The sequence below is a fragment of the Corvus hawaiiensis genome, chromosome 30 (assembly GCF_020740725.1).
Source record: "Corvus hawaiiensis isolate bCorHaw1 chromosome 30, bCorHaw1.pri.cur, whole genome shotgun sequence".
NCBI lineage: Eukaryota > Metazoa > Chordata > Aves > Passeriformes > Corvidae > Corvus > Corvus hawaiiensis.
In genome coordinates this window covers 17,162,026-17,189,537 of record NC_063242.1, presented here as the reverse complement: position 1 = coordinate 17,189,537, position 27,512 = coordinate 17,162,026, and the positions used below count along the sequence as shown (strand labels likewise).

The 27,512-nt window shown below is 40.7% G+C and overlaps 2 protein-coding genes across 2 annotated transcripts in view; both read left to right on the top strand.

Moving 5' to 3' along the window:
* Positions 1 to 5,661, top strand: part of SMCHD1 (structural maintenance of chromosomes flexible hinge domain containing 1) — a 69,640-nt gene extending 63,979 nt beyond the window's left edge. The window contains exons 44-48 of the mRNA XM_048289460.1: positions 211 to 281; positions 1,153 to 1,324; positions 3,249 to 3,407; positions 4,120 to 4,243; positions 5,240 to 5,661. Of these exons, the coding sequence (XP_048145417.1) occupies positions 211 to 281; positions 1,153 to 1,324; positions 3,249 to 3,407; positions 4,120 to 4,243; positions 5,240 to 5,339 (626 nt within the window). The 3' untranslated portion in view covers positions 5,340 to 5,661. The remainder of the gene's footprint in view (positions 1 to 210; positions 282 to 1,152; positions 1,325 to 3,248; positions 3,408 to 4,119; positions 4,244 to 5,239) is intronic.
* Positions 5,662 to 23,475: 17,814 nt separating this feature from the next.
* EMILIN2 (elastin microfibril interfacer 2) overlaps positions 23,476 to 27,512 on the top strand; it is a 37,350-nt gene continuing 33,313 nt past the window's right edge. The window contains exons 1-2 of the mRNA XM_048289488.1: positions 23,476 to 23,665; positions 23,762 to 23,884. Coding sequence (XP_048145445.1) covers positions 23,538 to 23,665; positions 23,762 to 23,884 — 251 coding nt within the window. The 5' untranslated portion in view covers positions 23,476 to 23,537. The remainder of the gene's footprint in view (positions 23,666 to 23,761; positions 23,885 to 27,512) is intronic.

Here is a 27,512-nt window from a genome sequence, read left to right as displayed (position 1 = left end):
CTATTTTTTTTTCATGAATTCTCTGATGAAAGCAGAAGATTTCATGTCTATCTCAACCTCAGAATAGTATTTTATTGAAACAAAAATGATATACATGCTATTTCCCTTGCACTTAAAAGATTTAATAATGATGCCTCAGAACTGACTTTTCAAACTTCAAGTTATTTTGCTCTGGAGAAATTCCATAGTTCAAAAATTTTTATTTTTCAGTGTTTGGTATGCTCTTGGGTGACACTATCATTATAGATAACTTGGATGCTGCCAACCACTACAGAAAAGAGGTATGTTTCAATTATTCTTTAAATTTTATGATGCAGATATATTGCATAGCTACGTATTTAATACATTACAAACTTAGAGTAATTGCCAAGTTTAATGCTGTGTTAGCTGTAAGTGTGCTTACTGCCTGCGGTTCTCAAAGCACTTAACAATGAACGAAATCTCTGTTATTGGCACTGACAAAATGATCTCCATTCAACAAATTCCATTATGAGAATGTTGCCATGGCATATGGGACCATGTTTCCAAAGACAAGCATTTTCAGTTTTGCTGTTAGTATTAAATGCAAGTTCTTCTGTACTTTCCTAGTCATTCCATGTGTAATAAAACACAGGAGTCTAAGGCACATGAAGAAATTTCAGGTCCACTTCACTAAAAACTTGATATGAAACTTGCTAGATCTCTTTGGGACCCATTTTATTTAGGTTTAATGGTACACGTTTTAGCAGGCAAGAGTCTCTGAGGAAATCCTGACACTGGGCACTTTTCCTTTCAGCTTAGGACTTCTCTAGAATCAAAATAATGATTGAGCATAAGAATGTAGAACTGTACTTGATAGCCTTGCTTCCTAATGTATGGTGATAATCAGCTTTTTTTGGGTATAGACCTAAATTCTGCCTTCAGAGTTCTGGTAAAATGTGAGAACACAAACCCAGAAAACCTGGTCTTCATAATTCTTGACAATACTGCTTAATTTTAATTATGCATTCTGTTGCTTGAAAGCAAGGTCATGATGTAATTTCATAAAATATGTTTTCATTAGGGAGCAAGCGGCACTGCAGTTGAAAAATACAAAGCTTCACAACAGCATTGCTGAAAACCTAGGTTTTCTGTGGAGTTACTAATTTGTTATCAATTTTTATACCTTTGTAGGTTGTGAAAATTACACACTGCCCTACCTTGCTGACTAGGGAAGGAGACAGGATTCGCAGCAATGGAAAATTTGGAGGCCTGCAGAATAAAGCTCCTCCAATGGACAAACTCAGAGGAATGGTATTTGGAGCACCAATGCCAAAACTTTACTCTACTTTTTCTGGACAGATAGGTGGGTTAATGAAGTCATAAAAATACAAAACTTACAAAATTATAATTACAAAATTAAATTATAATTACAAAATATATTGCTTATCTATGTTTTTTATTCTCTTACGTAATATAGAAAGGAAAACTTCAATTTAGCATGAAGTTATTTTAAGAAATAGGAGCTGTACAGTGTTCTGTTTATAAATTTGCCTTTTTTAAAAGCTTACAGCTATTACATTTCCTGAAATAAAAAATAATAATAATAATGAGATAATCCCCTTTTCTCCTAGTCTTATTAAAGATGGAGTATAAGCAGTAATAATCATTCAAACAGCAGGCATGGGAAGCTTGAGCTGATTGAATTCCAGCATCATTGAAAATTAAGTTTTAGGTCTTTCTACTCTGGAAACACCATAATCAATTTAGGATTTCTTACTGTACAAGTGAGCTCTATGAAACAGTGGCAGAAAAATTCATGTTCTCAAGAGAGAACATCTCATAAGCTATCCTGTGGGATCACTTCCATTTCTTTATGTGCTTGGATTCTTCATTTCAGAATAAAGGTTATAAATTAAGTTAGAAGATGCAGTTTCTGACTTGTAACAACTGACCTGACTGATGGGTAAAACACTGAAAAGTATTATTTACAAACAAGATTGTTCTTAAATACTTAATTTTAAAAAGAAAGGAATGAATTTTATCCACGACAGTGCAATGGAGAGGTGTGGGGAGAGAACACATGTACCTATTGGAGTAGCCATATAGATAAGCAAACTACTTACCACTGACCAATTGAGTAAGAAAAAATATAAGGATTAAAATGATCTTTTCTGGCATTTTAATAAAAATATATTACATGTAGGAAAAACGTAAGCATGTCAGTCACAGACTGAAATACGCTGGGTTTAGCACACTTTGTCTATCAGCATGTTTTCAATTCTTGAACTCAGTTATTACCCAATACAAATTATATTGGAATTTTCTGTAATTTAGTACTGGAGCAATCATGGTAGAAGAAAACAGCATGGTTTAATTTCACTTAGATAAATACTAGACATTTAAAGGAAAATCATAGTAAAATTCCATTTTACTTATATGCTTGTAGCGTAGAAGTTGCTTAATCTGTTACTACACTGGCAAGGTACCTGTAAAATAAGCTGTACTAAAAATTTGCAGTGCCTTTTGTCAGTCTGCAGCAGCTCTCTGTGTGAGAGCTTTCACCTCAAAAAACTTAAGGTTTTTTAGTGTTCAGTTAAGCTTTGTGCAAGATACCTCATATTCACCTCAAAGTAAAATGAATGAGCCCAGGCTAACGTGCTTGAACCTTTACTTTATTACTTGACATATTTATTCAGTGCCTGGACATGGAAAATTTTTTTGTCTCATACATTTAAAGAGGAAAAAGGATCATCAACAAAATACACCCTTGTTTATCTGAGTCTGCTTGATTAGATTGCCATCGTGGGACAGAGTGAAACTCTGTAAATGTTCACTTGGTCCACAAGGTGGAATACAATTCAAGTCAGTAATACAACCTTCTGCTTTGTAGCACTGAAAGCACAACATGCTACAAGCATTTAATGTCATCTGCAGTTGAGAATTTTACTTGGAGAACACAGACAACAAGCTGTGTAAAGTGATACCAGTTTCCCACATAATTTTCAGAGTTTGCGGGTGCTTTACTGTCATCTAAGATATGGACTCAAAAAGAAAAGAGGAATCAAAATATTGGATATGTTTGTTTTTTTTTTTCCAGGCACCTTTTCCAGTCATTTTAAGAGCAGGTACCAATCCACTATAAGTTTGGATGTTTTTTTAAGTAGTGCTTTTGAAAGATAGGTTTTCTTGTGGAGTTATACATTGTATACGTTGTATTTGGTAGCATTCTTAATCAAAGTGGTCATTTATTTACTGTTTCATGGCTTATCGTTTTATTCCTCAATTAGATCTTCTTCAGCAATACCGTGCAGCAGTGGTTAAACTTGATAATGTGAATAAGGACCTTGACTTACATTTGCAGTCACTGAACACTCCAGAAATGCAAAAGAAAAAACAGGAACTTGCTGAACAAGAGAAAAGCCTCAAGCTAGTAAAACAAAAATTGGGTAGGTTATTGTATTATAATTTTGGTGTCCTAAAGGAGGAGAACAGTTAACTGCAACCAGATGTATTCTGCTCTTACAAACTAAGAAGTTCAAACTATGACTGAAGATTGTTAACATTAATTAATAGCTTAGAGATGTCACATTTTAAGGAAAGAATAGAAAAACTGTCTGTAGTAGTATGATGCTGTGCATATTGCCTAGAGCAGCACTGCCCTGTATTGTGTTCAGATAATAAGAATGTGGTCAGTCAGTGTCTTGTGAACATGAAACTATGATCTCACTAGTAAGAGATTATATAACTATTAGTGTGGCTGGCCCCGTGCTACAGAACACTGGCATGCTTGTTGAAATCACTGCGTAGTAAAGAGTTGAATTGCTTTTGCTAAGGAAACACAATCAAAACTTTGTGCTATAAAAAGAAACACCCCTAAGTCTGCAAGGATTGTCTGAGTTACAAATTTTTTTATGTCAATATCAAAGACTTTATGATATTTCAAAATATATTTTAAAAATCAGCATTTACTCTGTGACAGTTATAAATAAAGCAGATAGTCTTAGCTGTAATCTTTGAACTCTGTTTCAGATATAAGGTAACTATAAAATTTATGACATTTCTAAAGTCTTACTTCAAAGGTTTAACTCTAATTATAGAGCCCATTTATAACCAGCAGGTTTAATTTTTCTTTTATTGGTTCTTGCAACTTTTTCATAGGTATGACTCCTGCTTTATCAGATAAAGGTGCTGAATCATTACTTCAACCTATAATGTTAGATATATCTGACACCCCCATTCCTCCCAAAAGAATGCGAAGAGACACAGTGAAAAAATTGTATAGGTAAGTATTTTCTGAATCTAGTCACTATTTTCCCATAATCTGAATTCAAAATAAAAACTAGTTTATTCTGCATATTTTTCAATTCATGTTTGTATCTAGTAAGCCACAATGGACAGTTTGCATAAAGCTGATTTTCAAGATAATTTTTAATTTCTTCAAAGTTTCTGCTGCTATTTAAGCCTCATATAAAGATTTGCTAATTCTAATTCTCTTTCTCTTTACGAACTGATTGGCATCTTTGTGCATCACATTCCCCTTGTTTTCTGGTATATTCCACACTATTACACCCCAGAACTATTTGAGATGGTTTGGTCTGTAAACTCTTTTAAGGTCTGCTGTCAAATACTGGACAGATGAACACAGATTTTTTTTTCTTACAGAATAGAATCATTCTTACACTACTTTTTCTAAGTAACTATCTGAGGTGAACTGGTGGTAAAGTGTTTAATGCAGTTGTCTCTTTACCCATGCATCTGTTCTCATTCCCTCTGTGCTAATGAGCATTTGAACACACACACACACACAAATTTGGGAAATCTGTATAGTCGGTGTCTTTAAAATGACATGGAACTGACTTTGCCATTTCTCATGTCTCTCCTGATGACTACATTACTGTCTTTGCTGAACTATGGTCATCTTTCTGAGATTATTTAAATCTTATCCAGTAGCGTTCTTTGACTCTCAGAACAAGTGTTCACTATATTACTATGTCTCTATTTTTTATATTTGTTAGTATTTTAATTTTTATCTACATATAGAACGGAAGTGGTTATGTATTTAAACTAATATTACACTGATGCTATTCTTCATTTTAACAAAATAAATACAATAATAAGAATCTGTACAAATATGGGGTTTATATTGTTTACACTTGTGGGAACTGTGCTATATATATTATATATATGTGTATGTATATACATATATACACACACACATATACATATATATAAAAAAGAAAAGCTTTGCTTATAAGCCACTATGCTATGTTTTGTTTAGCTCAGAAGAATGGATCTCTTCTGGAAAGCAGCAGCAGCAGCCAGTGCTACAAATGACCCCTTCAGAACTTAATGGAACTCCACGAAAAAGAAAGGCATAGACTGATCAGACTTGCTGGGAAAAGCTGTGTATTGAAAATGTGAATACATTCAGTTAAAGGAAATACTCATGTTGTATTACCATTACTCTCAAGATTTTTATACTGATAGAAGATATAAATGTATTTCAGTTAGTAGTAACAGAAGTTTAAGTATTTAACACTGATAGCCCAGTTTTTGTATAGGTAATTTTCATTTCTAAAAGCTTTCAGAGTTTTTATGTTTGTGTGTGGAAAAAAAAAGTTTAAAATATATTCTTTTTTATTTATGAAAATAATGATCTTTTCAATAAAATTGCTTCAGTACAAAGCACTGACAATACAATCACTTGTATTGAATAGATTGTGTGATGAAATGAGATTTTAATTTAATAAGCATCCCAAGCTGTCTTGAGGAAGATAGTCAAAGGTCACCTTTAGTGATCTGCATCACAAAGATTTTAGTGATGAACAGGGCAGAAAAGGATAGGTGTGATTAAAGATAACATTTCAGCCAGGGTCAGAGCAAGCAGCTGGAAACGGACTTGATTGAAAGAAAAAGGGCAAGAGTAGGAAACTAAACTTGAGAAAGTACGGAACTATTAGTTGAAGCTGTGTAAATAAAGAACATAGGAGAGACAGTGTTCAGGGGTGTGGACATGTTGGTTCACATCTACCTCAAAGAATTTCTGCCTCAGAGTGAATGTTGACCCCAAATCTACTGATCTGTACTCTCAGCAACATGCATTTTATATACATATTCCTTTTCTGAAAAATGACTTTAAACTTAAAAAGACATAGTGGCATCCTGCTAGAAGTTTTAGAATGCTGATTGCTGGTGCACATCTCTATGACAGTTCTAATAAAATGAAATTTCTCCAAATTAAGGGGAAATAAAGCAGTGCAATTTGTGGTGGAAGGTTCTCCAAAGCTTCATGTCTCAAAGGTAGGCTAAGCATTAAATTGGCATACTCTTGATATATCTTGAATACTTGAATAAGTGTATTCAAGTATAACATCTAACACCAGCAAGAAACTAAAGTAGCCCTGCCTTAGCCCTTTTTTCTTTTTTATCCTCTCTAAATTTAGACATCAAGACTTGAACCAGGCAGCCATAGTGAAGGGTTTGCCATGTAATAATTTGTCCCATCACACCAAGTTACTTGATAATATGTCTTTTAAATACATTTATTTTAATTCTGACATCTGCCTAGCCTTAGCCTCCAACCTTGAATCTTGTTGGATTAAATACATATTCTAGCAGAAATGTTTCCTTTTGGAATTAATCTTTTGCTTTTGGTAGTCAGTGTAGGCTCTACCAGCATCATGTGATGTATGTCCCTGCTAAAAGAGGCAAACAGAAAATTAAGGATGGTTTCCAGGGTTGTGCAATAGCTATCAGAGATTTCAGGAAATTTCACCAGGGAACTTGGAGGATTTTCCAGCAGAGTGATGGCAAGTTATTACAGTGCAAGTTACTACTTTGCAGCTGATTTGGTCATAACAGAATGGAGCTCTGAAGGTAAGTGTCAATTTTTTTCCTTTACCCACTCTTTACTTTGTAGCAGAGCAGAGACCTCAGCCTTGCTGGGCAATGTGTATTGTCCTCCCTGATTTCATGAGGAGCTGGTGGAATACCATGCAGGAAAACTGGGAGAAAGTGGTTGCAGTTCTGGTCTGGGCCTGCTTTTCAACTAGCACCCAGGGATGCAGAGACTGCCTGTCAGGTGAGTGGGGATGGATACCCCATGTAGCCCAGTGATTTAGGTTGGATGACAAGTACTTTCTGCCAAACCACACTTGTGGTATTACAGCCCCACCATCAGTATCATGGCCCTGACTCTACATCTCTACAATCCCATTATCACCAGTACTTCTCTGCCCAGGGGTATCTCATCTGGGACTTCCTCTGCCTCCTCCAGGGCCAAAGTCCCCTTGTCAGCCAGAGCTCCAGTTCAGGGAAAGAGCAGTGAGAGCAGAGGAGGAAACAATGATGCCCAGGGGAGCAAAAGGAAGGCAGAGCAGCAAGCAAGGCAGGGAACCACTGAAGGATGTTGCTATGTTACCTGCTGCATCAGCAACATTAATGAAAAACACACACATTCCAAATGTCCATTGAGACACCCTGTGAGACTATAGCAGTGTAATTACTGGAAGTTTTCTGCTGAAGCCTCCAGAGGAGGTGCATATTTGATTAAGTTAGCTTTATATTGCTATTCTGAACTCCATTTCCGCTAAGCCTTTAAAGAGATTTGCAGTCACCATTGGTGAGTGGTTCATACTTCAGTTGGTCACAATGGGAAGAGAGAGAGGGAGGTTGCTTGCTTTTTAACAGCAAAGGTATCAATTGTTCTTAAAGACTTTGATGCTTATAGTACGATGCTGGGGTTGTGTTAGTGTCATTTTGTGGATATTTAATAAAGCATTAGTAAGGAGCTGTTACCTGCCTTCATGCACCAACATTTTCTCCCAATAAATTCTGTTCCCAAGTTGTTTGGTTTAGGGTTTTTTAAATATTTAGGAAACAAAGCCCATTAAAGTTACATTTCATGATCACACAGCAAGGATAGGCAACCATCACAGACCAGATCTGCAGTAAGTTCCTTTTCACCTGCCAGAATGCAGTACAGCATAGGAGAAGCCCAAATTAGTTTTAATATCTTCTTTTTTAGAAGTCCATTTGCTTATTATCTAGGAACTAGAATATGTCTTACTGATGGTAGCAGTATCAATAAGAAGCAGCTGTTCACCTCCTTTTCTGCCTGTTTCTGGACAGGGTGTAGGGATTTTGACATTCCTGCCACACCAGGTCATCTCCCCACAGGAACAGACATCATTTCAGGTTCATAAAAAGTATAGACATGTGTATGTGCATACACACACCAAGTTATAATGTACATGCATACATATAGTTCTTCTATTACCCCATATTTCCATAAACAAGCTCTTCCACACCCACTGTGACTGTGGAAAAATTCCAAGAGTGCTACTGTGTTGACTGGGATGTGCTTTAGCTGCTCACATGCCCTATCTCTGCCTGTGTGGCATGTCTTCTCTGCTGTGAAATGGTTCTAAGAGCAGAGCAGCCGCAGCTTTAGCAAACAAAACTGACTTAAAAGAGGGGTGTATGTAAACTAATTGAATGCAAATTTATTTTAAATCAGCCTATATATAAAAGTAAGGAAAATTTCCAGTTATTAGAGGCAAAAAAAATTAGCACCTTCAGTTTGTAAATACATAAATTCCAGAAGTTTTACAATATATGTTAATAGGTTCTTACAACTATAGTTTTTATAGGACTTAGTGTTTATGAGGGCTCTAAAGAAATCCCCACTGATTACTTTGTAGGTATTTATTTTCCAGTAGCCTAGCTCTTTATGACTACACTATTTAGGTCCTGTTTGTATGCACACCATCAAGCACATACGGACTTTGCAAGCGAGATGTGCCACAACGACCTTCCTTCAAGTTGCCAAAATTGAAAATATTTTATACAACAGCAGAACTATGTGTTTTACAGTCCTACCTAGGAACAAATTAGGAAAGAATTTTTTTCATCTAATAACACAGTCCAAGAATCTTTGCCTAAACTATGTAATGTTCACCCTTTTTAGCAAATGAATGTTACTTTCTTGTTACTTAAAGGACATTCAGTGGTCTCTCATTTCTTACTATCCACTCCCTCTTTATCCCTCAGCCTGTAACTTTGGTAAATCAATTAAACCATATAATGCAACAAATACTTCATTCAAGCCTAATTTCAAGAACGGAAAAATTACTTTATTTTCCCCCAGTGTACTTAGAAATTTGGAAGACTGGTGAACAACTCACTCACTGCAGCAACCACTGATTCATCATTTTTCACAAAAAAAATAAAAGATTAAAAAGTTACTGAATAAAAACCTGAGCTATTGAATTAAAAGTTGCTGCTACTTTGTTTAATGGAAAATGGGAATGATCCCAAAAAAACTAGAAGTTAACTTTCACCAGTAAACAGCTCGTGAAAACAAATGGTTCGCATTAAATACAGCTCCTGCTTTTAGCGCGTTCTTATAAACAAAATATAGAAGAGAAATGAAATGGCAATGTCATAAAATTAGTAGCTAAAGGCTGCCTTGTAAGAAAAGGGCAAGGTGTACTGTCATGCTGTCATGCCTGTCTTTGTAACTCCAAGGGTCTCTCAGCACGTGCGTGCTCCCGTGTGCTGGTATGGTATCAGCCTAAACAACCGAGTCAGAAGATACCGATCAAAGGTCCAGCTCTGCTCAAGCTGGAAGAGCTGGTTGAGCAAGAGGAAGATTCATGACAGCCTGAGGAATTCGGTGAAAAGAATTCATCCGAAACAATGGAGGAGGCCATTCTACAAGTTGCTCAAGAGTTTCTTTTCTTCAGCAGAGTCCCCGGGGCAATTCTGGGACAGAGAATGTCCTGTGAAAAGTGAGAAGGGATGATTAGAAGTCCTCTTAATACTAAAGACTTCTGGCAGAAGCAGTCATGAGAGTAGATTTGGTAATGCATAGCAGAGCTAACTCAGCAGTGAAGGGAAGTCAAAGCAGAGCTGCTGAAGTGGAAGCACACTGAGGGCTGGGTCACACGTGAGAGGCTTCACATGCTGAAATTGAGCTTGCGTCTGTTGCCAGTGGCAATCTTGGCAGATAAATAGGTTGAGAGAGAGCTGTCTTCAGTATGGCAACTTCATCTTGCATCATCCACACCTGAGCTGACCTAAAGCATACAACGTGGATGGTTGAGTCAAACTGCTGCAGCAGCACGGTAAAAATGGGGGGAAAGAATAGCACCTTCAGTTTGTAAATACATAAATTCCACAAGTTTTACAATATATGTTAATGGGTTCCTACAACTCTCGCTAGATCAGTTAGTGAGTTACGGTGTGTTGCTGTTGCAGTGTGGTGTTGCACGGACACGGGCAAGCTTGCAACTAATCGTGTCCTTCACTGGCATTTTAATCACTGTTTTGAATTTTTTAAGTACATTCCGAGTGGAGAGCCTTTGGATGCCAAAGGCAGTTTGTTGTCATGCAGAGCTTGAAAGAAAAAAGTCCCTCTGAAAGTGGGTGGGTCAGACTGAGAAAGGCTTACCCAGCTGCACTCTGGGTGGAGATTTTATCTACCTGCAGAACTCAGCCCATCCAGGAATCCATGTCAGAGCATCTGACCCGTACAAGATCTAACCATTCTTGTCCTCTTCCTTACTCTGGAAACAAACACTAGCAGGCCAGCAGGAGTGCTGGTGGAGCGCTGTACTTGTCTCATGCTGCACAAAGCCAAAAGGGCCTTTACTTTTTCCTCTGAACTGTAACTGGAATAAGCTTGTGATGCTGGTAGAGTCTCCCTCCCCTACTAATCTTTGCCACCGTCGTGTGCCAAGATATTTCAAAGATGAACAAGTGTCCTCAGAGAAGTCCGAATGGAGGAGTGTGTGTAGGGGAGGTGGTAGTGTGGAAGCGATAAGAGCATAAGGAATCAGACATCACTGGCTTTGAAATTTGGGTCTGAAGTTCCACATCTCCCAAGAGGAGACCTGAGAGCTTGTTAGGCCTCTGTTGCTGGATGCTTCCGAGACTGAAGCAGTTTAGGATTAGACATGAACTAGCCATGGCACATGACTTGAGAGCGTCCCCCAGGAGACTCAGAAGTGTGATAAGAGTTCCCTAAAAATGGATGCTGATGGCACAGGGAAGATGAGCAGAAAAACAGAAACTGCTGGAGTTCCCAAAAATAGAATGCCAGATAAGTATGCAAGGAGTAGCAGGAAAGCTGACCCAAGAGATGGACACATCTACCAGCATGAGAGAGAGAAGTTTATGGCAGATTTACGGAGGGCCTCACCAGTGCAACTCCTAAAGCCTGTTTCTGTTTCCACACTGACAGATAGGCACGGATTCAGGATTCTAGTGGATGTGCATTGCAAAACCTCTTTGCAGTAGACTTGGAACTTATGCCAAATACCCTGTTCCAAAAGATTTTATGGGCCATTTTTCCTCACCATTGAGATCCCAAGTTGCTGAAAGGTCAAGGAAACAGAATTAACTTCTAAAAAAAGGTTTGGTGGTAGAATAAACTATTTTTTTAATGAGAAAGAAAGCACTCTGAATTTTTTAGATTTTGTATCATCTTTGTGAGGTATTTTGTGGCCCCCAGAGTGATCCAATTCCCAGTTACTCAACCACCCACTGGATCACAGCATTCACAGTGTGTTCTAGACTATGCAGGCCCAAGTCATTTTTGATGTTAATGTTTCTTAAGTGTATTTTCTAGAAAAATAAGCAGGTTTGGATATACACCAATATACTTCATAAGCTTTACATATAAAATGCCAAGTATTCTGGAGATTAGTTGTTCCTTATATATTGATACACTGATTCTTAAATGCCATAAATACATGTAAAATATTTGTGTTGATTTTTTTCCCTGAACTGCTCTACTTTCTCTTACCTTAGAATTGTAATATATACCACTTCTGGTGTTAAGCAAGATTGGAAACATTATTTTAACCAAATGTGTTGAAGTGCAAATAACAAGTGAACTTCTGAACTCTTGCATTCTCTGAGGATTTGGAGGAGTTTCTGCCAGGCTTGGAGAAAGAGCTGAACATGGATGCTTTTGTTAGAATTTTGGCAAATAGAATTATCTGTACTTAGCATGGTTTATTCAGATTCCAGTTTGTCACTTCAAACTAGATTTCTCTTCAATAAGAGTTACTCAGTTTCTCTTATGAAGGTTTCCTGTATGTAAGAGGGTAATAGTGACCCTGAGTCAAATGCATGATAGCATTATCAAAATAGAGGAATTTGGGGTCAAAGAGTTTGCTGGTTAGCTCTGTTGCCAAGACTGACTGTTCCAGATCCTTATAAAGACATGCTGACACATCTGTGTGATGTGTCAAGGACCTGATGATATGGAACATTTTCCATAACACCACTTCAAATGTGAGCCTTTCCTTTGTTGAAAAACTCTCCTGCATGCACAGAGATTGTATGCAAAAAATAATAATGACAAATATGCCATCTGGGGGTGGGGGAGAGGGGACAAGAACTGGAAAGAAATTTGGGCTCTTTTTCCTGAGTTGGAAAAGCACTAAGCATTCAGTGTTCTGCATTAAAATGTATTTTTTGCAATGCATTTATAATACAGGTAGAACTTCGGGAATCGGAAAGTTTAATAATTGTTATTGTTCTCTTGTTCTCAGTTTTCATATGTTTCAAAATCATAGCTATCTCTTTTAAGCCTGCTCTGTCTTTGGAATGCATTTGCCATATTTTGCATGGACACTAACTGTATATCTCACTCCACTCTTTCTAGTTCTCCTGATTCCTGGGAAAGAGGGAAATTTGTGGGAACATTCCTCAGGTTTTAGGCAATGCCAGTTATTGCTCTTGGAACACTTTGACAAAGCAACTACACAGAGGGATACAGAAGTAGTCAAATCCTGTTCAAATTTTCACTTAGGTGAAAAATAAATAATGCCATCTTAGAATCCATAACAACTAGAGCTTTCATCTGTATTATTTCCTCTGTCAGCTTACCTTTTTCAAAAACAACTGTCTTCTATATATATTATATATATTTAGTAAAGATTGAGAAAGATTTCTGAGTAGTAAATGTAAGCTTCTTCTCAAAAGGAAAAGGAAAACCAGAATCTTTAGTATGAAAAAAGAGAGCTATCAGATTATCTTTGCCAAAGGATCTGAAACTCTTTGAAGATGAAATGCTGGATGTCACTTCATAAGTTTTTTTTTTCCTTCCTAAAATTCCAGTTAAGTCAGCTGGTATAAATTTCTCTGGGATAGAAAATAAAGATGATTAAATAGGATTCATTCCTGCAGGCAGAGAAGCAGTAAGCTTCTGTGGAAGCTGCTGGCTATTTTGTACTAGACATCAAACCATCAGATTTCCACCCTCAGAACACAACATTGTGGCTCTTTCAGTATCCATTTGTGTCCATGATGGTGATGGCAAGTACATTTGATCTGCTTATCACTGACTGTTAGAGCTGCCAAATCTGGCTCATTTGGATGGTATAAATGTCATTTAGTAACCTGCACTCAGAGTTAAGTTTTGATAACCAAATGCTTTCTCCCTTTGTTTAAAATATCAGCAGAAGATCCAAGGTTCCAATAATGACTAGACAGCATCTGCAGATGGGTCTTACATTTTTTAATAGTATGATCCTCTACTACACTGGATAAAAGTCTTACTCACAGGCAGAAGCCATCATTCGTTTAAATGTGTACAATTCTGAATGCTGCACATGTCTGTGTTTGCAGCAGCAGCAGGAGCCTGCAGAGGCCCCTCACCTTCAAAAGGCCTAAGCCAACCTTGTCCTTAACAGCAGCGAGGTTTTGCTTTCAGTGTAAAATGTTTTGTAACCACTTTTTGCCAACTTAAAAACAGGACCAGACCCTAGAGACAGTCTGTAGAAAAGGATTGATTTGTTCCCACCCCTGGATATGTGTCCAACCTATGTTGCAATGTTTGGCTGTGGACTTCTGCTTTCTTTTTTTTTTCCCCTTTTTTTTGCCTTTTTTTTTTGTTGTTAACTGCCTGCTAACAAAAGAGTATATCCATGCAAAGGATCTAGGCCTGAATTTTAAGCTAGCTCCTCACACTTAAATGGCTAAAGCCTGGAAAAAATTATCAACACTTACATGTCTCAGAAGAGTTTTCCAAGTCATCGAGAAATGAGTCAGGCATGAAGCGCTGTCTGTAGGTTTAGGGGGTGACTGAAATGCAAATACCCAGTTACCACAGACAGAATTGAGGGGAAAGAAGGGAAGAGTCTCACACCAGTAACTCAATCCAGATATATGACCCTTACCACAGAAAGCTTACACACAAGGAAAATGAAATAAAGTAATTGCAAAGCAAGGTTGATAGAAGAGTGAAGAACTCTGATTCCATAGCTGGATAAAGAATCTAAAAATAAATAAATTAAAGTCATTGTTGCCTTTCATTATGCCACACAGCAAATAGTGCTTTAAGGTAATCTGTGTTTCCAGCTTCAGACAGCAACTCCAGAGGACTGCTGAAAGTCAGAAGCAGTTGGATAAAGACAGTGAATTACTGCAAAGCTCTAACAGTAAAAAAAAAAACCAAAAACAATTCAGGAGACTGGCTTAAAAGTCAGATATGAAAATGATACCATTATATGTACTTTCCTTTTTGTTTCTGAGTCTGTAGGATGGATTTGAGTCAAATTTTCAAATTGCTCTCTGCAAAAGAATGCCAGAACTAACTTTCTCTTGCAATACAATCTGAAGTGCTCAAATCACACTGGAATTCCAGGAACTGGAACTTAAATGAAAAAGCAAAATGTAGATGCTGCAATACTAAAAAAAATGTAAGGACAAATGAAGCACAGTAGGTAGAGAAATTATTTTCTCTGCCTCAATTTTTAAAGAGAACACTGATGTAACAAAATACATCCCGTAATCTAACAATGATAAGTCATTCCTTCCCCGTCGAGATTTCCCTGTTGCAACTTGTAAAGTCCATTGAACTGAGCAGACCTCTCTAGGAATAAAGGTCTTGGGAGCATTCCCATTTTTGCAAGGGAAAAAGGACAACTCATGCATGAGGCAGTGAAGTTTTGGCTGTCTCAGGATACATTCAGTGAAGTGGCTCTTTGTGAGTTATCTAAATCTCTCCAGTTATACACAGTTGATATTTCTAGACGTTTGGCCTAATGTTTCTGCTCTGGCTATGGATTTCTTCTCTGTAAAGAAGAACTGTCCCCATAATTCGTGTTAATCTTCTGCAGTACACTATTTGCAGTGAAAATACAGTGTAATAATTTCCAGTGACTTCCCTGACCTCCAATTAGGAAATGTCCTACTGTGCTTCAGGCAATTTATTTCCCCTAGTGTAGTTTAAAAATATGTCTACAGTCACAGCTTCTGTGATATTATTTCTCTATCAATGGAAAACTTCAGGGAACAGTAGGAATGAACTGCTGTGATTTACTAATTGAATGTTTGCCTTCAAGTGGCCTATTGTTGGTAATGCTGGAAAACTGTTCAAACTGATTGTGTAGGCTGGCAAGAAGCAAGGCAGCTTCTTACTGTAAAGATTGTACTATTTCTCCAAAATCAAAACTGAAAGGAGCAAAACAGTAGCCAATGTATTTCTAAGCAGCAATGACAAATATAATTATTTTATTTCTTTCAGAAAGAGAAACATAAAGCAAAAGAAAAGACCAAAAATCCCCTGCTCCTCTTCTGCTTTCTTCCCACTCCCTCAGCCTCCATCCTAACCTCAGCTGCCCTACAACACTTAGTGTGGGTGGTGTTATTACTGGAATACAGGGATTTTCATCTGGCACAGTTTAACCACTTCCCAAATTAAAATAGGCTATCTCAGCATATGCACAATAACCACACCTGTACCTACAGACTTTTTCTGGCTTTAACACTGTTGGTGTAACTGGAGTGGCAAAATTCCCTGTAGACCAGGCCTTGGCACAAAACTTGAGACAGTGTAACAATGAAGACAACAGAGCTCTGATTTTGTTCATATTCTCTAGCATCACTGACAGGTATCTATAAAACAACAGGATTCCTTCCTTAATCATTTCTCATCCTAGAGCTGTGATGACTCCACCGTGTTGTTCTGTAAATGGCTAAAGGGAAGAGAAAGAAAAGCCCAACACCAACAGGAGCAGAGAGTACTAACAGCTCCTAACAGAGTTCATCCTAAAGTTTAGATTTTATTTTAACTGTCATAAAAAATATTTTAAACAACATTCTACAGGCCTGAAATTTTGTGCTTGTTAAAGTAAAAGCGAATGCTGTAAATAATGCCAGATGCCCTGAACTGAGTCCATGACTGAGTTCATTCTTGAACACATGCTCCTATACATAAATTCTTCATATCTTATGTTCACTGAAGTAAATTCTAAAACCATGAATTCATTTTACCACTACTGCATACAGTCTTGTCCAATGGAAGTATTACTGTCATTTGATCCACCAGTTCCCAGTCCATCACACAGGAAACACACCAGCAACGTTCATCTTTAACTTCTCCCCTGACCATCATCCCTGTAGCCATTGCTCTTCCAAGACAATATAAAACCACACCCTCTTTTGGCAACAGATATTTCCTTTTAACAATAAAAGACAAATTAAAGAGGATCCAAGTCCGTGGCTGATCAAGAACAGTCGTCTGTACAGCCTGCAACAGGAAGGATGCTGAACTGTAAGATCTGAAAGAATCAGAGGAAATGGTGTCACCATCCTCACCAGGAGGTTTTGATCTCAGGTGGGAAAGAGGAAATTCAAGACTAATCTGGACTCATCTCGTAGATAGCTTAAGGATAATGCTGAAATCTCTGAGATGTTCTAAAATCAAAATATCAGCAAGATATATATAAACACTCAGTTAACTGAAGGATATTATGATACAAAATGGAGATGTCATGGTGAGTGAATTTGAATACATATTTAAATACTCCTCACTGTCTACCAATTGCAATTAACTACATGGCTACTGCTTGTTAGGAGGCATATATTTAAACCCACCCAGTCTCTCCCAGTACTGGAAAGAAGCAATCAACTGGGCCATTGTCTGTGGAAAACACTTCTGTACTTCCCTGAACTCCAAGGACTTTGCTGCCCAAGTCATGGAATTACTTCAAACCAGCATGTCTGAACAACAGAATATTTGGTGTTTTTAAATAAACTACTGATTCTTGTCTGAGATTTTCAAGATAAGGTGGCAGAATGAGGCAGAAAATCCACAGAGATGGTATCCAGTGATGTTATCCAGCAGAAGTTTGACTGAAACAAATCTTGGGTGCTCAATCCCTAGTTTTCACAGAGATGAGGGCTGTTAATTCCCACTGACATTGGTGGGAGTGAATTACTTACCTACTTGGAGGATGTTGGCCTCAGCTCATTTGGATTGCTTAACTGATCAAACCAGAGCACTGCTATCACCAGTTTATTTATTTGCAGCCCTGAGAAATCCAATATATGTGGTTTGCACAGTCTGATTAATACACAGTTGGACACACTATTAGGATACAACGCAAAACATTTATCAAGAATAATTTATTGAAAAATCTGTAAACACAGGTAATTATTAAGTAAACTTTTTTGAATGCAAAATAGATAAGAATCGGAAGAAAAGTAGAGAAGGTTTCCTTCATTTTTTTCATTGGGAAATAATTAAGCCAGGAGTTATTTTTTTCCAAGGAAGCAAGACTGATGTTGTGAATCACAGTATGAGGTCTTACCGACGTAAAGAATTTCCGCCTCTTGTTTTCAGGAAGACCTTATTTTAAGTGGACTGACTGCATTTTAAATAAATTCCTTTAAATAAATCAACATCAATTATGCCTAAAATGAGATTATAATGTCTGCATAGAAACTTGCACCTCTTATAGTTAGACTCACATAACTTTCCTGCTTAGTTCAAACTTCAGGAGCTTCAGCAAGACACTGACTGGACAAATTGATGAACAAGGAATTTAAGCTTCAAAATCATGTGATTTTCTATCAAGAGCAATGTAACTGTTTAAAAATCTGCTGACAGCTTTGTCTCAAACACTGTAAAGCCATGTGCCACTCCCTTGCAGTCCATTCCAGCTCATCTCTAAAGTATCATGAAAGCTGAAATCTGCCACTTTCAATCAGAGAGCAGCACGTTGAGAAGGGCAGTGCACGCTGTGAAACTCTGGAAGCTGCCCTGTACTAGAGGTAAGGACTGCAGAGTAATTAATGCCCTTGGATTTATTCTTTTTCTGAAATATTGCACTACTATCAAAAGTGAAATATCAAAACAAGTATGACAAGTCTTCATTTCATAGGAAGCAAGATTCAAATAAACACTTTACAGCAATGGTAAACAGTGCATACAATTTCAGGCTCAGCCTTATAAATATGTTTCAGCAATTTGCCTGCAGGTTTTTGAAGAGCCTGTGCACAGGTAGCAACTATAGTTTTGTACAAACCATCTTTGTCCTACTGCATGTGCAGGTTAGAGAAGCAGTAGCTGTGGAAAGAACAAAAGAACCTTGTGCATCTTCTCCCTTGAAGTCACCTGGCAATTTCACCAAATCAAAGATAAGCAGACACAAAAGAAACCTCCCTATCTTCTCTACCCTCCCACCAACATCCCATCTGCCAATAAATGCCAATCTCCTCTGATTTTATTCCAGTACTCATTAACTTCCACCTTTGCATGTGTCAGCCAGCCTCAGACTTTCCACTGAAAGGTCTTTTGGAGCAATAAAATGTTTTCTTCTGATTGTCATCCCATATTGGATGTCCAGACTTGCTGTGCTCAGAAAACCAAGGTAACAGCAGATGATGTGTCAGTCCCCCTCCCACATTATATAATAAGAGAGCACTTAACTTTTGTATGGGAGGAGTGTAGAGCTTAATCCCACTCCTTCTTTAGTGTCACAACCACTCACTATAAATTAGATAGGGTGTTCCACAGGTGTGGCATACTTGTGGCTACCATGCTCCAGCACTCAGGCAGATCATTCTTCCAGGTGAATAATGTATCTTGAACTCTGCTGTCCTGCCTCAAGGCCTTGTACAGATTGTAAACTGAGAGCTGCTCCCAGGGAAAAGCCCTTGTTTCTTTTGTTCTCCAGCCAAAACCATACCTGTGACAATAAAGAGCATCAGTTTCAACACGAACACTAGGCAATGTTTGGGCTCTTTGTAATACACCGATTTGTTTCTCTGTTTGAATAAATAAAATCAGCACAAATGTTTTTCCCCAAAAAGGAAATAACACCCAGGAAGAAAGGCTGGACTTGCCAGGTTGCCCACCCATACACTGAAACATCCCCAACACCACACTGTCAGTGCCTAGATAGGCAAATACAGCGCTTCAGTGAGGAGATGCAGCCAAGCACTGGTCGGAACCACATGGGCTTTTTCTCTGCATACTCCTGAGCTCCTAGAATGGTCTCTGCTGCAGACCTTTTGTTGTGGAATTAACCAAATGCTTTGTGGTTGTGTAACTGCTATGGCCCTCCAAGGTGGCTCTCCAGTAAAGACAAAACCAAAATACTCTGCTCTCCCTTCTCTCATTTGTTTATTGATTGATCCCTGACTAGTGCTTGGATTTTTAATACAAGTTAACCTGTTTATAAATAGTAATTTTATTAACATCTGTTATTTACTTTTCATTCAGTCATTAATTTTCATTAAACATTCACAGCTAATATGTGTCTGGCAGACTTTAGTGAGGTGATTACACATAAAAAATTAAAAATTGAAACCTGCTTCTTGCAACAGGGAACGATTTTTTAAAAGATACTGCAAACAAAGCTCACGCTCTGATCCGAGAGTGGAAAAGTTGAAAAACACCCGTCCTGGACTCAAATTGAATTTTTATGTTAATGTTAAGATTACTATGTGATGACATACAGGTCAAGTGAATGGGACAGGGCTGTATCATGTCCCTGCAAAACAGAATTCAAACCCCTCTTTCCCCATAGAGTGCTTTTCCTGGTATATCCAAGCCAGTGTGCGTCATACACCTCCATCCAAGCTTTCCTCTTTTAGCCTGCAGTTCCCTACAGCTTCCTTTCAAACTTTTCTTTGTTCCCTAATACTAGTTCCATCTTTCCAGAGGGACACTGTGACCTGCTTTGACTCATGGACAGAGTTAACACAGCACCAAATGTAAACCCAGACTACTCACAGCTGTAGGCCAGCTCCTCACATCTGATGGCTGCTGAGAAGTACCTGAAAGACCTTCTGTGCCACAGACAATATTTCCTGATGAGAGAGAGAATCTTTTTCATTAAAGAGAAGCATCAAGGCAGTACAAACACCTCTCTGAGAACCATCCACCTCAGGTTATTTTGGCAATGTGAACCTGAAGAAAAGGAGCCCAGAATTCACAAAGCAAATTGTTCCTGAAATGTACAGAAAAAAACCCCAAACTGATAGATAAGGGAGGTAAATTGCAGGGAAAACACCATTTCCACCCCACGCACCACACCACTACAGACACATTTCTCTCTTGGAGTTCTGCAGAAAATACTCCAGTAATATTTTTACTATTTATTCTGCCCACCTGCTCTGTGCACTTTTCTCTCTCTGGCAGGTCCTTGCACATGGCCCTTGTTTCCCCATCATTATCCTGTTATGAAGTAATAAAGTGTGGTTGATCTTGGTGCTGGAAACACAGCCAGACTGCTCAGTAAAGGAACAAGAACTTTAAAATATTTCAAAGGATTTATGGACTCACGTTGCTGAACTCCATCTCCCAAGGACATCTGTACTGAGCTCGCCAGCCACTGAAGCTCTCCTCTCTGCACTCACACACTACGTGCTCCATTCGTAGGGAGGGGTGGAGGGATGCTTTCCATGTACTGTAAGAATCATCTGTCTTGGGATTTCTGTGAATTTTAGAGATGAGAGGACATAGCACAGAAATACAAAATGTGAACATTTCTGTCTCCTTGAGAACACGATTAACCCTCATACTTACACTGTGAAATAAAACTAGTTACACCCACAGAAAAAATGCAGCCATGCACAGAGCTTGGACCACAGCTTCAGCATGCACCTGAGCTGAAGATTCTCCTGGCTAAGCCCAGTTTCTGTACTGGTTACTGTTGAATCAGCTGGTATTGTAGGTCCAGTGTGACTATCAGAGGAGCTGAGGTCAGATCTATGCATCTGCCCAAGTTCATCCATTTCTATTCAGCTCAATACTTCTAACACAAGTCATCCTCTGCTGATCCTCCTTACTGAGCCACCATGAAGCCATGCTAAAACTTCCCTCTCTGTAGCACCACTTGTATTCAAGTTCCCACAGATCTCTAGTTTCAGGGAGAAGATGGGAATGGTCCTGCAGGACTTTGTTTTTCATTGTTATGGTTTATTTTAAATGAAACAAACTCCAAAATGCACTGTGCTTTGCAATGGAAGAAGTCTCACATAGCCTGTTAGAGAAATGGCAGCCAACGCTGTCAAAGCCTTGTTTCATAATATTTACAAAGTTGTTGATCCGGACAGAAAAGGGACAACTACATATCAGAAATCAGGAGAGATTTTCTTGCATAGTTCTCGAGTGAACAAACATAGACGGAGTCCTGAAGTTGTAGGAAGCTCCTGATTCATTATCTGTCATATCCATGGGGTAAGCAGGGGCTCTAACAACTCTCCTTCTAGTGGTGCCCCCGTGTGATGTTTGGTCAGGCAATTGACCCTGAGGTTCACAGGTAAGTAGGGTGCCCTCATGGCAAATCAGGTAACATCTGCTTTGTCTTCCTTCACCAAAATATAAGCTCAGTGTTCAGCATGCAGAAATATATTGTTGCTTCATGCTCATCTTGTTTAAATCAGTCTATTAATTTTTGTACTATGCAGTCGTTCTCAAGACAGGCATGACCTCAATCTTTCAGTATTTAATGACTTTCCCTTTGTGGGACAACGTACAGCTCTTCCATGTTGCTCATCACTTTTGGAAAAGGACCAACTTTTTGAGTTCCTCGGCTGAGTGAGGAGGGGGAAAAGGAAGAAAAATCCTTTTTCTTTTTAGGGACTTTTTAGGGACTGAACTCTAGTCTTGCTTTCTACAGGCTTGGGAAACTCCAGATAATTTCTGCCAGCACAAGTAATGAAAACTGAATTACATGCTTCTGTGAATGCAAACAGTGTCAGAGGAAATTGTTTAACCCTTGAGAAGGTTAAAGCATAATTTAAGACAGTGAGGTGTTAACCTCTTCAAAGCATCTGCAGAGCATTAGAAGGGTTTCAAGTGAAATGGGACAGGTGGAAGCAACATCTCATCCTTTTCCATTGCTATTTATCGCCAGTGAAGTGTTCCTATGCATCTGTAATGGCACACATTTCTCTTGGGGACAGGAAGCTTTGGTGTATATTTCCAATGAAACAGTTTCTAAAAACCAGTCTGAATGCATGATTTTGACCTCAGCATTCAGAGCTTGCTTCCCTGCAGACTCGGAGGAAGAGTGAAATTGTCGGGTGAGACTCACAGTAAGACTGGCAGATGAAATTTGCCTGTTTCAGCAGATCGGGGCAAATGATGAGGTCAGCAGGCTGCTGCCTACAGCAGAAGGAAGAGCCCTGCCCTGCTGCTGGCTCTGCCTGCATGTGAGACCTAGGAAAGCCTGAGCAGCTGCTGTTGGCCATGGGAGGCCTTGGGAAAGCATGAGCAGAGTTGGAGCTGGTCAGGCTCAGCAGGAGCGGCAGGCACGGCTCCCAAATCTCCCACCCAAACTCTTCTCCACCCAAACATCGCTCTCTCCGTTCCCCTCCTTCCCACTCATGGGAGCATCCTGCCCAGATCCAGCCTCGATGCTTTGTTTTCAGTGTCGCTTCAGCCCAAAAATCCAACTCCCAAAAGAGCAGGAGCTGAGGAGGATAGAGGGACATCCCTGTGGTCCTGCCCTCGGTGGGACGGCCTCACACGGGCAGACCACTCAGTCAAGGTGCTTGAGCTGGATTTTAACAGCCAGGTGAAGCTGAATGCCCATTTCTCTCTCTGCCCAGTGAACACCTCTCCTTACGAATAAAGGCTTATTGTACGCTCCTCGCTGAGGTAGCCGCCAGCAGCCTTCCCATGACAGTGGGCGAAATGAGCCGTCGTCGGGCCACGCAAGGGAACACTGGTCACCCCATGGCACTGGTGTCAGGCGGGACCTCAGGGCTGCCACAAGGCAGCGAACCAGCCTCAGCCTCCTCCGCACACCCCGGGAGCTCAGCACGTCTGCACCGGCCCCAGCTGAAGAACGCAGTGCCCCCTGCCCCAGGAACCCGGGCCCCCGGGGGCGGGGGGCTCTTCCCCAGCGGCCCGGCCGCCTCCTCCCATCAGCTTTCCAGTGGGAAAAACTGGTTCGGGGGCTGTCGCCGGCCAGCTCGGGCAGGGGCCGGGGAGCGGGGGCTGCGCCGAAGGGACCCGCTGATGGCGGCCGGGCACCACATGGGGCCAGGGGCTGCCTCACCGCTCCTGCCCGGTCGGGGGGCTGGAGCAGGGCGGGGGGCCGGAGCCGGGCGGGCGGGCGGGTGGAGGGGAGCGGCGCCTTGGCCGGAGGGGGGTGCGGAGCCGCCGTGGAGGGCGGAAACGGGGTGGGGGGATTTGCGTCAGTGAGGGAGCTGGGAGCGGGCGAGGGCGGGCGGGACGGACGGAGGGACAGACGGACGGAGGTAGCCCGCGGAGAGGCACCGGCCCGCTGCGCTCGCCCGCCGCCGCTGCCCATCGCCCCATGGAGCTGTGCCCGGGGCCCGCGCCGCCCTCGGGATGGGCGCTGCCGCTCCTGCTCGCCCTGGGCGCCGCCGGGCTCAGCCACGGCACCCCGCACCTGCCGTACTCCCGGCCGGGCTCCCGCAGCAAGTGAGTACCGCCCGCCCCGGGCGCGCTGCGGGCCCCGCCGGGCCGGGCGGGCTGCGGAGCCCGGGGTGCCTGACCGACACTGTCCTTCTCCCCCAGGAACTGGTGCGCCTACATAGTGAACAAGAACGTCAGCTGCTCGGTGCTGGACGGGACGGAGAGCTACGTCCAGGCCCAGTACAAGTGTGCCTGGAACCAATTCCCCTGCGAGCCCACCCTGGTGTAAGTAGCGCCGGGGGCGACCTCGGCAGGGACAGCGCTTGGCCACCCGCTGCCGGCGGGGAAGCGGCCGCGGCCGCGGCGCTCGGTGATTCCCGGCACCCCGAAAAGCGCAGGGCCGGGGCAGGGGGGCGCGGACCGCCCTCGGTCCCCAGCGCGCCCCAAACAAAGCGCTCGCTTGGTGCGGACATCAGGCTGCTGGAGCTAATTAGAGCCAGATTGAGTTGCTGGTCCGTGCAGCCGGGAGGGAGCTGCGCTGGCACACCTCGTCGGCATGGAGAGGCGTGCAGGCGGGCGGAAAGCACGCGGGCTGCTTTCCATGGGCGGCGGGAGCGCCGGCATCAGGACCGCACCTATGCGCTGCTGGGAGCGCACCTGGGCCGGAGCTGCCAGCGTACAGCCGCGCTCAAAACCGGTTTTATGGCTGCTCTGTGTTGCTGGATCGGCGCGTAAAGGGAGAACCAGGAACGGGAGCCAACCCCTTTACAGTCTGTGTATCCCCTGTCCGTTATCCAGCAAGGGGAGCAGCCAGTGCAAAGATTTTTACGGGGGGTAATGCAAAGTTGCTTATTTGATTTTAATCTTCGTGCGTGTGACCACGTGGTGATTTGTGGAGTGGCCTCCTAGGGCAAGGTGTGGTGCAGCAGGTACAGCAGGCATCAGGGGACTGATGGATCTCGCTCACCTGCTGGTAATCGCAGGCAAATCTCCTTTCCTCCCTTTTCCACTTGAAAAACAGTAATATTTACACATTTCTCTTTGAAAGCTCTAGGCGATACACACTCTGTGAAACCACTTCAGCATCGCCAGAAAGTCACTGAAAAGACACCCACAGATTTTCATAGGCTCAGACTTGGGCTGAGGTGATGATGAAGATTGTTTTACAATAAAACTACAGTAACTAGTTTTTATTTTGACATGAAACAGTGAGGATGAGACAGATACTGCTAGATCCTGGGTATTACTGAAACAGAACTTCAGACACTGATGGCGCCTGCCACCCTGGGGCCCATGACAATAGGTGTTCAATGTTTGGCATTCAAATGTGCTGCTTTCTGTTTGTTTGGGTTGTTATTTTTGTTAAAAACCCATCTTTTCTCTCTATAAACACTAGAATTTGAGGGGAAGAAACAAAGCAGACGGCTGAGTAACACTGTCTTGTGTAACTTCCCTTGTTTCTCTTTGGAGTCTTGAACTGGTGATTTTGGACTTCTGACTGAGTTTATGGATGTGTAATGGGGTGTGCCCTCTGTCCTGAGAAGTCTCTGTAATGGAGCTACAGAGGCAAGAGGAGGGGTTGAAGCTGAGCTCTTTAAACACATAAATCACCAAGTATTAAGATAAAGAATTTCAGAGGCAGTAAATTAGGACTTTCATGGGCTATCTGCTAGTAGATAGTGAAGAAAGTGCAAAGGCATTGCTTCTAGCTCAGAAAGTTCTTGCACTGAGAGTGTGAGATTGTTGTCAGGAGTAAGAAGGGGAAGCCCAGCTTGAGCAGGGGCCTGGACTGCATGACCTCCAGCAGTCCCATCCCTTCCAGATTTCTCTGTGGTTCTCTGAAATGGCATTGTCTGTCCTTGTGCTTCTAAACATCTGGAGTTGGCTGCTGTCAGAGAGAGAATATGGGACTGAACAGACATTTGGTCTCACCAGCCGTGTCCAGTCTCATGGGTTTTTTTTGTTCTTTTGAGAATGGAATTAGATACTTATCATAAGACTTTTTTTCCTCTGTTTGACTTTCTTTGGTGAACATCACTGTTTTCTTCATAACCATAATGGCAACTGCAAAACAATTCCTTGTTCTTAACATGAAATATTCCTTATTCTTACCATAAAATATTTTTGTCTTGTCACAGCACCAGCTGATTAACACTGAGAGAAGGTGGAATATCAAAATCTTGAAATTGTTTTGTGTTCAAAACTGTTTATAGGTTGTCATTTTATTTTTGTGTCTGTTGCATATATACTGTCTCTTAGTGGCAGAGTAAGAAAGGTGCTAATCCAAAAAGGTCTGAATTGCATGCTTCAAATCCTGCAAACCCCTAACTTATTTCCTGTGAAAAATATTGTTTAATTCAAGAGTAGCAGTCTGAATAACAAAATGTGTTTTTATAGGTTTACTAGCCAATGTTCACAAAAATAGGATAGGAAAGAGCTATAAAACAACAAAGAAATGACTGAGGACTTAGTGGAAATTATTCTCTTTTTTTTCTCCTTTATACACTTGAACAGAGAACTTAAAATGAGCTAAATAGCAGATATTCATGGGAATAAAGTACAGTCCCTGTGTAGTCTCCTCTTGATACCCATGGTTTATCTAAGAGCTCATTCAGCTGCAGACAGTGGGGACAGTGAGATCCAAATCAAACAAAGAGTTCCTTAACTGTATCATGGATGTGTGTGTTTTATTAGTACTTAAGTACTATTAGGTCTATTTTTAAATCAGTCAGTGGATTTACTGTTGGTTTATATTAGTTTAAGACTAGATTTAAAGAGCCCTTCTAGTGTTTAGGTACAGTCTAGGTTATGCCTAACAATTACTTAGATTGCAGTGTATAGGGGAGCATTTCACTGCCTTAAACTTGCAGTGTACTCCTGAATTCCTTATGCTCTTTACAGACAAGAGCGTGCGTGCTGCATATATGGATTATAGTCAGCCCTGATTTGCCTTCGAAATACAAAGCTCTGGTGATTAAGCCTAAAATTATATGCATGCATGAACCCTTTTTATCTACCCTTTAGGCCTATTAAAATATAATTTGTCTGAAGACAAAAACCCCAAAGACCCTTGCTGGAATGACTACACTTCTAGGATTGTTAACTGTAAATTCACTTTGGCTGCATGGTGTTTTTCCTGAAAGCTTAAGCTGAAATTCAGGAAATTATTACACTTCATTGTTTAACTGTTTTATAGGTACTTGGGCTCGATAGTGCATTTCCTTGCTGAAAAGTCGGTGAATGCTTTGGCTGATTAAGGTGTCAGGGATGAATGTGAGTTGAAGTGGGGCTGCTTGAGAGATAGGAAGAGAGAGAGTAGAAAGAAAGAGCAGAAATGCCCTTTGAAGTATGTTCCCTTTGAAGTGTTGGGGGCTCCTGATTTATTTTTCTTAAAACTGTGACTAGCAAAGGAAGGAGGAACTTTGTTATTAGTGGGTCATTGGACTGAAAGGTACAAAAATATTAGTGTTTATACTCACTAAAAAGAACTTGGCTGTTTTGAAATTTAATATTGCTTCATAAATAACCGACCCCTCACTGCTTCTTTCGTCATGAATTTCCATTCGTAGCTTTCTTATGAATGGTTTGGTTACTTACTTAGCAATAATAGCAATTTGTAACTAGTAGCATTATCTATTTCTGAAAGAAAAAACATGTTGCCTGTCTGGTTAGATCCTACGCACTCTTTAGGGTTGTGTCTTGTTTGGGACATCCTCTGGTCACCGTAGCCGGTTCAGGGTAGGATGTTGTCATAGCAGTTGTTTGTGCAGAGCGTGTGAGTACGCCTGCCTGTACCAGAGGTGCACCAATTTATGGCCCAGCACTTTTGGGAAAAGCTGCTTTCACTAGTAAGGTTTTGATTTTAAAGTCTGAAGTGAACTGAAGTGGCTGCGGCAGAGGGATATTTTCTGGG